At 48.2% G+C, this 13093-nt stretch overlaps 1 protein-coding gene across 1 annotated transcript in view; it reads right to left on the minus strand.

Moving 5' to 3' along the window:
* CUNH1orf94 (chromosome unknown C1orf94 homolog) overlaps positions 1-13093 on the minus strand; it is a 42478-nt gene that overhangs the window by 21399 nt on the left and 7986 nt on the right. Inside the window, exon 2 of the mRNA XM_028759552.1 lies at positions 1763-2451. Within this exon, the coding sequence (XP_028615385.1) occupies positions 1763-2451 (689 nt within the window). The remainder of the gene's footprint in view (positions 1-1762; positions 2452-13093) is intronic.

Here is a 13093-nt window from a genome sequence, read left to right on the forward strand (position 1 = left end):
TGAAATAATATACCCACTAATAATAGTCATTTTCCCCAGAGACCAGCATATCTGCAGCCACTCATACAGCTACAGCCGGTCTCTTCAACATCTGCAAGGCTCCTCTGGCATCTGGGAACGCTCTATCCCTTTCCCTCTTCCTCTGTCAGTCTCTGTCCATCTTTCTCTGTCAGTCTGTCTCTGTCTCTCTCCCTCACTTGTCTATCTTTCCTCTGCCTCATAACTATGCAGATACACTCATGACAAACACACTTTACCAACACACACACAGAAGCACCCTCAGCTCTGCACCCCTGTGCTTTCTCTAATGAGTGTGCTCACCCTGTACAAAGACCTCTCTGGCATACCTAGCCCATAGGTTTGTACACAAAGGCACTCTCTGAGTGTGGGGAGGGGAAGTGGAGAAGATACTTCTGGTCTGTAGCCCTTTCATCAAGGAACATGAAGGATCCCCTCTAGAAGGAGAGGTTGAGTGTTTCCCTCCCTCTGGGGGAGGGCTCAAGCATCTTCCACCCACTGCTATCTTCCCAAAGCCTCACGACCTCTCCAAGTTTGCTGAGTCTGGCTTGTCACCTTAGCTCTGATTTCCTGGGGTCCCTTCACTGCTCCAGAATATAGAATGCTTGGGAAGGTGACCTTATTGTCGTTTCTCAGTGCTGTGAGCCCTCCCTAGACAGGCACTGTCAGTTAAGCATCACACTTCAGCCTGGGGGTGACCTTTCTCTTGGTTGGCGTGAGTATAATCTATTCTCCTAGTGATTGGCGACTGTAGGCAAATGGCTTTGCAATTCAGTTTGGACATACACAATGCAGAGTCCCAGAGATGGGCAGGGAGTATTGGGAGGGGGATGAGTTTCCTGGGATGACCACAGTTCCTATTCAAGTGCTGAAAATATACTTATCTAAGCCTCTACAGTTCCAGAGAACAAATTCCAGGACCAACAGTTTGATCTGTGCCTAGTTGGAAAAGGTGAACCAGTCCTGATGACCAGGATGTGTGCCTCCATAAAAAGGTAAGTGACCCCCAGCTGCCAATCAGTTTTCTCTCCCAGCCCAGATGCAAGGCTGGGGTCTTTCCTGATAAGGTAAATAAATCCTCCAGTATGCTCTGGGTACCTAATAAAATCTGAAATTATGTGTCTTACAGGGCATGGAAAGATGGCTCACTTAGTGAGATGCTTATCATTCCAGCCTGAGAACCTGAGTTTAGATTCCCCACATATATATATACAAAGCTGGGTGAGGTAGGATGTGAAATCCTAGTCCTGGGAAGGCAGAGTCAGCATCCCGGGAGTTCACAAGCCTGCCACTCTGGCTGAATTGGTGGGCTACATGTTCAGTGAGGAGAAGATCCTATCTCAAGGATAGGATGGAGGAGGCAGAAGAGATGGCTCAGTGGTTAAGAGCACTTAGCTGCTCTTCCAGAGGTCCTGAGTTCAATTCCCAGAAACTACATGGAGGCTCACAACCATCTGTAATGGGATCCGATGCCCTCTTCTGGTGTGTCTGAAGACAGAAATATATATATGAAGATGGAGTGCCACAGAGGAAGTCACCTGACATTACTTCTGATCTCCAGACATATACATGTGTGTATCTATCCACACCTGAATATGTACACATTCATATACCACTTAGACACACAACCAGAGAGGCTGCATTGTTTTGCTTTGCACAAAGACGCACCATGGCCTTGATCAGTTTCCTGAGGGGCTCTCTTCCTTGAAAACCCCCTCACTTTCCTGTTCTCAGCCCCACTCACCAATCCAGTGGTGGCCCTCAAGAGTGTGGTCAGCCTCAGTCTTGGAGCAGATCTTGGCAAACACCGGAAGCTGCCTCTTCGGAGGAGAGAACTCAGGGAGCTTGTCAGGGACTGTGGGAGGAGGTGGGGGTGGCAGCAGCAGGAACGGGCCCAGCCCCATGGGCTCCCGGTGTCCGGAGCCGTTGAACATGCTATTCTGCAGGAAGTCCTTAATGACCTTGGTCTCTTCCAGCACCATCTTGTTGTCTGGGGCCTTGGACATTTCAGTCGACTTCAGTGGGAACTGGGCCAGGAGCTTGCTGATCTCTGAATTAGAGGCACCCAGGCTATGGCCTTTGTCCTTAGTCCCCTTGACACTCTTGACCTTGGCCGCTCGAAGGATGCCGGTGACTGTAGACATGGCAGAATCAGAGTCCTGCCTGCTGCCAATGATGGGCATGGACAGCTTCTGCTCCCGAAGCTTGTCACCAGCTATTATGGAGGGTCCTGCATACTCGGTGCTGTCTGCCCCAAGAGGAGGCACAAGAAAGCAGGGAGCCAGCTCCCGGGTCCCCTGGGGAGTAACAATAGGTGTCGCCAGCTCCCCAGAGCCCTCTTGGACCAAGATGAGATGTTCTTTAGTGAGGCTCAAGAACTCTTGCTCCACCAGCAGGGAGATCTCATCCTTGCCACCACTCAGTTCCAAAGCTCTGCAAAAGGATCAGAGACAGAGAATTAGTGTGCTCACCAGCACCAGTGGGTGACTCTGACAGCAGGGGGGGGGCAGCACTCAGGGAAACAAGATGGATTTGTAACCTGTTGAAAATAAGTTTCCCAGTGAGAAAACCTGTTGATTTCTCCAGAAGGAAAATGGGCCAAGTGGCCACAAAGCCAACCCCCAATAGGGTTTAGCATCACCCACCAGGCCACCATTGTGCTGAGACTATCTACCTCTCCTTCCTCAGAACAAAAACCAGAGAGGTAGTTCACTGGGGAAATTTGCCCAGCAGCAAAGGGGGTGGCTGTGCACGAGCATTTCGCAGAATGAGATGTGGAGTATGAAGGAGTCCCCGGGAACACAGCACAGCCTCCCTCTTACAGGACACTCAAGTGTCCAGCGAGGCTCTCATCTGGCTCTGTTAGTTTTCATCTGTGTGAGCCTGAGCAAGTTGTTCAGCATCTCAGATACTCTATTCTGATATCCCCGTGTGATTCCCAGGAATATCATGGAGAGATGTTCGGACAGTGCAGACACTCTACCACAAGGGTCATATACCTGTCAACTATTGTGTCTGCGTAGCTCACAGTCTGACCAGACCCTGAATCCTGAATTCCACAGTGTGACCATCTGGATACCTGTATATACCCTTGCCGGCATGGCATCTGAATTGTTTCTTTCTTTTGTTTTAGTTGTGGATGACAGTACCACTTTCCCAGATCCTGAACCAGTTCCCAAAGCTCTCCCTGTGGCCCTGTCCCTGGTTTCCGTCATGGATCTAGACTCCAACAATCCAATGGCCCTTAATGGGCCAATGAATTCCCAGCTCCTGGTTTTTGGTTTTCCTCAGGTGAGGGAGAAGGTGGTGATCCTGCCATCTCAACTACCCACAGCAACCCTGGTGAGGGACCCCTCCCTCCACTGCATTCCCAGGGGAACCAGCATCCCCAGAGCTTAGAAGCATCAGCTAAGCATACTCAAAGGGTTCCTGGGAAGGAAGGATATAATCGACTATGCCTGGAACAATCTGGAAACCTGCTCAGCTGGCACTCAGGGCACACAAAGAGGGAAGATGGGGAAGAAGCAGACAAAGGAAAAAGATAAAATGAAAGGAATGCCATGGGGCACAGCAACTGCAGCTTCACTGCCACTAAACCAAGACATGGTCTGCTTCACAACCAACTAGCAGCTAAAGAAGACACAAGAAATACCCCAAACAGTGTGCATGGGGTGCCCCTACTTTCCTGATAGTGCTGCTTGCTTCTGAGGATGCTTACTCACATGTGCACACTTCTTGGTGCACACAGATCTGCACAAAACCAGGCAGGCACATTGTTCACTCAGAGGGGAGTAGAACCTGCCCTTAACAGTTCACAGAGGTAGGTCTGCTCCCCACTCTCAATTTCTCTTTCCCTCACACTCTTCTTTCCCTCTCCCTGGCCCTCTTGAATATTCCCTTCCTTTTGCCTCCTTCCCATGTCTAGACTTAGGGCTATAAATAGGCCCTACTCTCACCACTGTGCCCCAGGAACAATCAGAGTAAGGAGGATGGATGCCCCAAGTTTCAGATCCTTTTCCTCCCTTCAAGGGATCAAGTGAGTCTCAAGTCCCAGGAACTGGTCACTTGCAGGACCAGTTTTTGTTTTGCCTACCTTCACTCCTCCCCCACACCCCCCCCACCGCCACCCCACTCTACCACCTTGCAAAGTCAGCTACATGCCAATAGCTTTTCTGAATTAGCCTCACCCAAGGATGCTTATAGCACTTGGAGCAAGGCATTGTGGTCACACTTAAACAACAAAAGCAGCCTTTATCTCTCAGAGCTACACGTTAAATATGTATAGATCAATTATGTCTGGGGTTTCCTTTAAAACGAATCGAGCTGAGGGAGGGAGAGAGTACAACAGACAAGATCCTTCCTTGGCTGTCAATCACTCACAAGGAAAGCTGCAAGCATACACCTGGGGCCATCATGTTAGTCTACTGGCATCTATGTTTGGTTTCTGGGTTACACATACAGGCACAAGAGTCACCACAGAATCTTCAAAGGTGCCAAGTGGCAGGAAAGCAGCTTCTTTTTTTCTCCCAGTGTCTCTGTGTGCTTGTGCGTGTACGCACGAGTGTGTGTGTGTGCGCACACGTGCCTGGGTTGGAGATTTCTGTGTGCTTATTTACATGTTGAAGCCAGAGGTCAACTTCAGGTATCTTTCTCAGGAACATTGCTCAGAGTCTCACTGGCCTAGAGTTCACAAATCAATTTAGATTGGTTGACCAGTAAGCCTCTGGAATCCCCCTGTCTCAACCTCCCTAGAGATGGTCTTATAAATACAGACCACCAACATCTACCACTTTTGGGTGGGTTCTGGGAATTGGATTTAGGTCCTTGATATTTCAGGCTAGTACTTGAATGACTGAGCCATCCTCTAAGCCCTTCATAAAAACATCTTTTAAAAAACCTCAAGGTCCTTGTTTCAAAACGCCCAGGCATGGTCCCTCCTTGACATGCAACTGACACTCCCATACTTGACATGCAACTGACACTCTCATACTTGACATGCAACTGACACTCCCATCATTCATAGCTTGGGAGCCAGGCAATAGAAAAGGACCAGTGGATGCTAGATAGGAATTCCTGTGCTGCCCCACCCAGTTCCTGTCTAAGCCTTGTTTTCCCCATCTGTCAAGTAAGTAAGCTCTTCTCAAGTTTAGACTGTGGAGACATTGTTAAGTAGGTAAGTTAGGCAAAGACTTAACACACTCCTGGTGTATAGCAAACCCAAAGAACCCATGTTCTTATTAGTGGTTATGTCCGTAAAATGTACCCCAATCCCTCTGCACAGCCTGCCACCACCAGACTGCTGCGGGCATCTGAAACAACTCAAACCTGACTCATTCAGCTCATTCCCCTCTGGATACCCTGCCAAGGTTAATGGAGTTGTTTGAAAGCTAGAGGCAAGCACTGTGTCTAAAATAGAGGTGCACAGCCTGGCTTGTGAGCTCTCCAGGTATACCTCCCACCAAGACCACGGGAGACCTCATTACCACAAGGCAGAAGGGAGGCCACATATCAACATTTGTGCACACATTTGATACCCTTCCATATCCCTGAACACCTGACAGTATCATTCCCACTTCACAGATAGGAACCCTGAAAGACCAAGCACCTCAGCACCATGCTAGGGTGGAGTCTGAGGTGGGAGAACACAGCTGATGCACTTCCTGTGCTCACTCAGTCAGTCTCCTTTTGGGAGCATCCCTCCATTGCAGTGTCCCAGCTCCTACCTGCTCCCCAATCTAAATGCAGTCAGAGATATTATCACGTTCATCCCATAATGCCAACCCTCAGAGGGTCATCGAGGCGGACCTTGAGCCTGTCTTCCATGCACCAGCTATCCCTGATAGCTTCACATCTGCTGCGTATCTGGTAAGCTTGCCCTCTGAGTTCTCCACCAATTATCAGTTAGAAATGTTTAACTGGAGAAGAGTCCAGGGCAGGGGCATTCGGACATTAATGAAGACCATACTCGCTGCTTGACAGTAACCCGGTATCAGCTCATAGGGCAAATAAAGCAACTCCATACCACCCCATCTCCATTCCTCCAGGAAAACCTTTGTCAAACACCCAGCTGCGATCAAGATTCCTCACATACCCAGTGGTCCTTAATCTCATGTCTTCCCTCCCTCCTCAGCCCCCTTTATCCCCAGGAAAATAAGATTGGCTTGTTCTTGTTTGTTTTAGAAAACTGCATGGCCACAGAGCAGGGACATTCTCAGAACTCAGATCAAGCAATCCCCTTGCTTAAAACCATCTTGTGGATTCTCATTACTCATAGGATAAAATCCAAACTCCTTGATGATCCCCGGGACACTACACAAATTGGCCCATCTCCAGCTCCTTCCACCGAGCTGATCTTTTATCTATAACTTGAAATGCCAAGCTCATCCCCGCCACCAGTGCTCATTGCATTTCCTGTGGGATGGATGCTCTGTGTACCTGCTGGATCGCCCCTTACCCGGCTCCTCTGCGACATTCAGGTGTCAATTCAGATGCTGTAGTCTCCGAGCTCCCTTTCCTACCTGATTTTTAAAGAACTGTTCCCTCTTTCACTTGCTAGGTATGCTCTGTGGGGGTCTCCATCAGTCTCTCTCCTTCATGTTACCTCTACCACAGTGGATTTTTATGTAAAAGATGTCACTTCCCCAACATATGCATGGAGGCAGGGACTCTATCTCGGTCATCCCAGAGGCACTGGAGCCTAAAACAGCACCTGTCACAAAGCTCCAGCTCAGAAAGGATTTGTTGGCTAAATGAATGGAGGAACTTTCTTGTCTCTGTCCCGCTGGTGTGCACTTTCCTTCCCCTCTCCTGGCCAAAAACTGTACCAGCTTCTTTGATTTGTTACAATCTGTCTGACATTCCCTTAGGCTGATCAGAAACCCACCCTGTCGACCCTCTTGCTTTGCCTGATCTGAAGAATGTCCTGCTACACATGGGTAGAGCCTGTTGTTGGATGACCACACTGGGACATACAGACCCTCAGAGAGCTCACAGTGACACTGCAGTCACCTGCGGTTTCCTAGGCACCGCCTCGCACGAGTTTCCTGGAATCCAGGAAGTGGGTGGCAGTACATGATGTTCTTGCAGGTATGTAGGCATGTGCACCTCTGTGCACATCGTCGATACCAGAGGTCTATGTCAGATAGTTTTCTTGATCACTTTCCACCTTATCTTTTGAGACAGGGTCTTTCCCTGAACCTGGAGCTCATCAATTCGGCTAGGCTGACCGGCCAATGGGCGTGTGGAATCTGCTTGTCCCTGCCCCTTCCTCAAGCACTGGGATTAGGGATGTGCATTGCCAGCATTTATCTGAGTTCCAGGCATTTGAACAGGGGAGATCCTCATGCTTGCAGAGAGCACTTTGTCCATCTCACAAGCCCCCAAGCCCTCCCCCTGAGCTTTGCTAGTCCTGGCACCCCTCCAGTGGGGTTTGCTCTTTCCTTTGGGTTGACAAACACCATAAACTCTCCTAGACTCTATCTAGTGACTCATTCCAGGAAGACAACCTAACTCCTGAGCTTCAAGATAAAGGAATCAAGTCCGAACCCATGCCAAGGTTCTGGGACCCAAGATCTGTGCTTGTCCCTCTGCTTCGGCAACCCATGAAAATGACAATTGTGTGCCTGTGCCTCAAGACCTGCATCATTTCTGCATTTGCAATGTACAGAATTGTGTGAAACTAAGGGCTAGTGACTGGCTGGCACCCCTTCCCAGCATAATGACTAAGCAAGCATGTTCTTAGCTCCCCCGGCAGCAGCTCTGTGTACATGATAACACAGAGCAAAGATGAAAACTGCTACTCGGCTGAGGCAAACAACAGAAAAATGCAAGCAGCAAGTCCTAAGAGCCAAAGGAGGACACTGAGACAAATATTTTCTTCTAGCCATGGCATCTTAGACGAATGGCAAACATCACCCAGGCCGGGCGCCCTGGCCACATGGCTGACTAGAAAGAAAAGCAAGTGGAAGGCTTTGGAGTCACACACAGACTCAGGCTTGAACTGTGGTCCATCTGCAGACTGACCTCTGACCTTAAGGTTCCGTGTCTATACAGTGAGGAACAGTATGGTAGAATTGTTAAGTGGTAGTAAGTTTCCAGAGGGAGGTAGAAACTAGACAAAACTGCCCACTGTTTAGCAGAGGCCAGGTCTTTTCCAAGTGTCCTCATATGGAAGCCACAGGTCCCATTTATGAAAGTTGACAATAAGTGTTAGCATTTATTATGTGATGCTTTTCTCAGCGCTCTCCACCACAGCCTCAGTGGGGTAGTACAGTCATCCAGCGAGACATCTCTACCTCACCATGCTTTTATTGAGTCCTTTGATAGCTGCTTCTCTTCAGGATTCAGTAAGAAGCAAAGAGTTAAAAAGTGCTTGGAGTTTTGCCTTAACCTGTTGATTTTCTTGAGACCGGTAACCCCAACCCACCTTGCTGCAGAGGAGCCCAGACTAACCTGCTGTGGATGATACATCCAACGGAGGAAACCTCCAGGGAACCTCATCCCACAGTCAGTTGGGCCCTGTTGAAGGCACATGTACCAGTCATAGAACCAGCTCAGTTCAGTCAAGCCCAGTCCTTGTCAGAAGAACCAGCTGAGCTCAGACTACATTGCTTAGCCAGGGAATTGGGGACTAGGTATGTGCTTGTAGTTGCAAATCACTGAGCTTTGGGTGGTTGACTGACTTTGATAAGCTAAATGAGATCCAGTTACCAAACCTACCTATCCTGTATGGTTCAGCCATGTAATTCCCCTGACCGTAGTCTGCTGGCACCTTCCCCAATCTCCAGACCTATCTTGTGTTACACATATATGTTCAGTCTCAGTCTGGTGAGTCCTGAGTGGACTGTTCCCAACCTCCAGGCTTGGTCCTAGTCACATATCCTGTGAACCATCCCAGCCTTCCATACCACATCCAACCTACAGACTGAGATGCTCATGTGTGACACAGCCCAACCTGTTGTGCCCTGGGAATCTTCCTTGCTCGTACTGTCTCCAACCCTCAGGTCTAGCCTCAGGCTCCCAGACACACAACCAATAAAATAAAAAAGAAATTTGCACACTCAGGTCTCATCATAAACAAAAACAATATGAAAGGCCAAGACTGTGTATCCCGTGACATCCACTAGTCCTTTAAAAGTGTTCTCCAATGAGAAGGACACAAGCCTTAAAAGAGCAATCTATAGACTTCATCAAAGAATCCAAGGAGTTTAAAGAAGATGCAACAAACCAGCTCAATGAGCTTAATGAAAATAGCAAGCAGTAAACGCCTGAGTGAGATCCAAGAAAACACAAACATATGGCAGAGAGAAATGTCAAAGAGGATTCAAGATGGGAGAAATGAATCCAGTAGAGAAATAGTGAAGAAAACTCAAGCTGAAATGAAGATGGAATTGAAAAAACTCAACAGTGCAATTTAAAATACTCAGGGTTTGACCTGCAGATAGCCATGAAGAACATTTGATGAAGAAATAAAGAAAAAAAAAGAATGAATTAGTCAGATCAATGGAGTTGACAGAAAACCCAAAGCCCCCGTTCTGAGGCTGAGGAATTTTAGTGATGTGGTAGATGAACTGAGATATAATCCTCTAATATAAGTCAGTAAGTGGCTTGTCACCATTCTCTAAGTCCAAATTGAAGGTGAATCAGATGACAATTAAATATGACGGTGGAGTTCAATTGACTCTGGACAAATGATTATTTTCTTGGAAAAAAAATCCACCTCACTTCTTTCCTGCCTCTTTAAATGTGATCATTGTTTAACCACCTACTCAAGCCAAGACTCTAGGGTCTACCTCCGTGTCTCTGGCTCATTCAAACTACCCAGGGAACCCCACTCCTTCACTCCTTACAAGTAGAATAGAGCAAGTCAAGTAGAAGATAGAATATCGGGCTTGAGGTTAAAGTTGGAGAATTAAGCCACACAAGTGAAGAAGGAGAAGGAGGAGGAAGAGGATGCGGAGGAGGAGAAGGAGGAGAAAGAAAAGGAGGAGGAAAAGGAAGAAGAAGAGGAAGGAGGAGAAGAAGAGGAGGAGGAGGAGAAGAGGAGGAGGAGGAAAAAGGGGGAAAAGGAGGAGGAAGAGGAAGACAAAGATGAAGAACTGGAAAAAATTATGCAGGGACTATGGGACACCCTGAAAAGACCAAAATCTTCTAGATAGGCATAGATGATGAAGAAGAGTGATGTTGGTCAGTGACTCAGACCAGAACTTCAATAGCTCCATAGAGAAAAACATTTCTACATAGATAGAAGGAACACACAACACCAAACAGACAAGACCCAAAAAACAAAAAAACTCCTCATACCATATCACAGTTAAAACACTAAATATTTACAACAAAGTATGGGTACTGAAAGATGCAGGGGAAAATACCCCCCCCACACACACACACCCACACAAGTCACATATAAAGGAAAACCCATCAGAATAACATCTGATTTCTTAATGAAAACCTTAAAATCTAGAGGAGCTTGGAGCAATGTACTGCAAGTTTTAAAAGACCACGGGTGCCAACCTAGACTACTGTATCCAAGGGCTCCAGACAAGGAGAATCTTCTCTGGGGAGACAGAGGCTCTTTCACCCAGCCTGAATTTTCCCCAAGGGAGAACCATCCTGGCTAGGGTTGAGAATGCTGGTGTTTCTGGTCTTTATACTATGTAAATTCAAAACCAACATACTATTCAAATGACATATATATCACACCACTCAGGGTGGCCTGGGACCAGTGTGGAAGGAAAGGAGGGCAGCTACCTCATCAAAGCTTCCTGTCATCCTCTATCTTCCCTCTGCTCAGGTCTAGTACTCACCCAGCTACTGATTCTCCTCTCCTCATACTTCCTACAGCCATGGCTGCCCACACGTCAGTTACACACACACTCAAACACACAACACACACACACACACACACAGACACACACACATGTGGTCATATACACCATAGTGAAAACCATACACATACACCACAGAACATACACATGCATCACACACTATAGTCATGTACTGTGCACATACACACCCCACAGCCATGTACACATACATCCTAATGCCACATATACACATATACACCATAACTACACACTACACACACACACACACACCCTAGTCTTCTTGCTTACAAATGAAGGTTGAGTCCACCTCTCTGGTCACCTAGAGACCACCTCTCAGTTCAGAAGTGGGGTTCAGGAATCTCCACAGCCCCAATGTCCCAAAGATACCTGGGGCCTTGCTGATCTGCCTGCTATTACTTTTCTGGTTGGGAGTAGAGGGTGTAGGGAGGGCCATGGAAAAGCTTTGGCCTCCCTGCCCCCCAGCCCTCCTCTCTTCTCCCAGCCTCAGCAGGATTAAGTAAAAGGATGCATGTGGAAGCGCTTGGTAAATTGTAAGGAGCGCTATGCAAATGTTAGCGGTTCTGGCCGGGAGGCAGCAAGGTGAGCAGGAGAGCCAGACCTGGTGCCATGGGATGCTCTGGAGTACCACAGGGCAGGGTCATACATAGCCTGTGCCCCTCACCACCAGTGCTGACCAAGGTGTAAAATCCTTGAGACCTCATTTCTTCAGCTGCCAGGTGGGGGCAGGATGGTGAAAGCATCCCGGGGTCAAAGGTAGCAACACTGTCAAATCACTCTGCTCCCACAACTTGAGCCTGTTTATCACATTTCTCAGCAAAGGTCTTCACACACAGTGGAATCCATTTCCTTAAACGTCTCAGCAGTTCACAGAGGGCTCGGTAAAGAGAGGTCTCCTTCCTGCCTGACATGCTTTTCTCTTCCTTCTCAACATTCAGCTTGGGATCTCTTGACTTTGACCCCTAGGGTAAGCCAGATCTGTCTGAGAAAGAGCACTTGTTTGTATTGTGGGTTCCTGAGCATTGGTGTGTGGAATCGGTCGCAAGTATGAACACTTTTGAGTGGGTTCTCCTTGCTCAGCTCTCCTTCTGGTTTTCCTGTATGTTGTCCTTAGAGACACCCTGGATGTGTGACTCTCCCTCTGGCTTCCAGACAGCAGTCCTGGGACTACCAGTCATTGGCAAGCGGAGATGAGACACGCCCCTCCATGCCACACCCCTTCTTTGAGTCTCCCTGAGGGGAGCCAATGTTGAGCAGGGCCAAGGCCTGGGAGAATTGGATGTGAGCAATGAAGGACTCACTGAGCTGGGGAACGAGGCAGGAAATACCGGGAATAAATACAGCAATAAAGGAGCTTCGGCTGGGAGCTACCGAGTGATTCTTATTGTTCAAATTATCTTTAAAACTTTTCATTTGAATCTGTTTAATAAGGGAAGGCTTACCCCAAGGAAGAGGTATTTTTTTTTAATGTGACTTGGGAGCTGAATTGGAAAGAACGTTGCAACAAAGATATTAAAAAGGGGATTAAACCAAACCACTGGTGGCCCATCTCTGCAGGCTCCCACAACCTGCGACACAGCTCCTGAAACCATAAAATTAAATTACAAAGGGGGACACGGGAAGCCGGGACGTTCATCATGATCCGTCCTCCTTCCCTGCTCATGGCTCCGGGTGCTAAGCAGGCACGAAAGGCTGACGAGAAGGGTGCCTACTTTCTCGTGAGCTCAGGCGTTAAAGTTCCTCGGGATGGATTCCTATCTCTCCCCAGCTCCCTTTCTGCTGGTCGAGTTGCCTAACCTCTCTGGGCCTCATTGGTCCCATTCATAAAATGAGAGTTACAGTCAGCATCTACATGGAAGACAGTGACTGGGAAATGGAAACAGTAAATTGATGTACAGAGCCTCACACAGACAAGCGGCTGAGAATGTGCGAGCTTCCTTATGCAGCCTTAGACTGAAGGACATAACCCGCGGCGTCTTGGCTTGCACAGTCCTATCTCCATCATGGCTCAGTGCTCCCTGTGATGGCTGTGACCTCTGCTTGGCTCCTAGCCACCTCTCGGCCTCACTCTCCTCAAGGTGGCCCTTTAATGGCTCATCCATCAATCACTCCCTCCCTCACCCATACACACTGCACCATCACGGAGCGCCAGGAACTTGGCTGGACACTGGAGAGACAATGATGAGTAAGACATAATCCCTGTCCTTAAGGAACCCCGTGGTGCTGTACTG

Source organism: Grammomys surdaster, unplaced genomic scaffold, assembly GCF_004785775.1.
Source record: "Grammomys surdaster isolate TR1022 unplaced genomic scaffold, NIH_TR_1.0 126313, whole genome shotgun sequence".
NCBI classification, from domain to species: Eukaryota; Metazoa; Chordata; class Mammalia; order Rodentia; family Muridae; genus Grammomys; species Grammomys surdaster.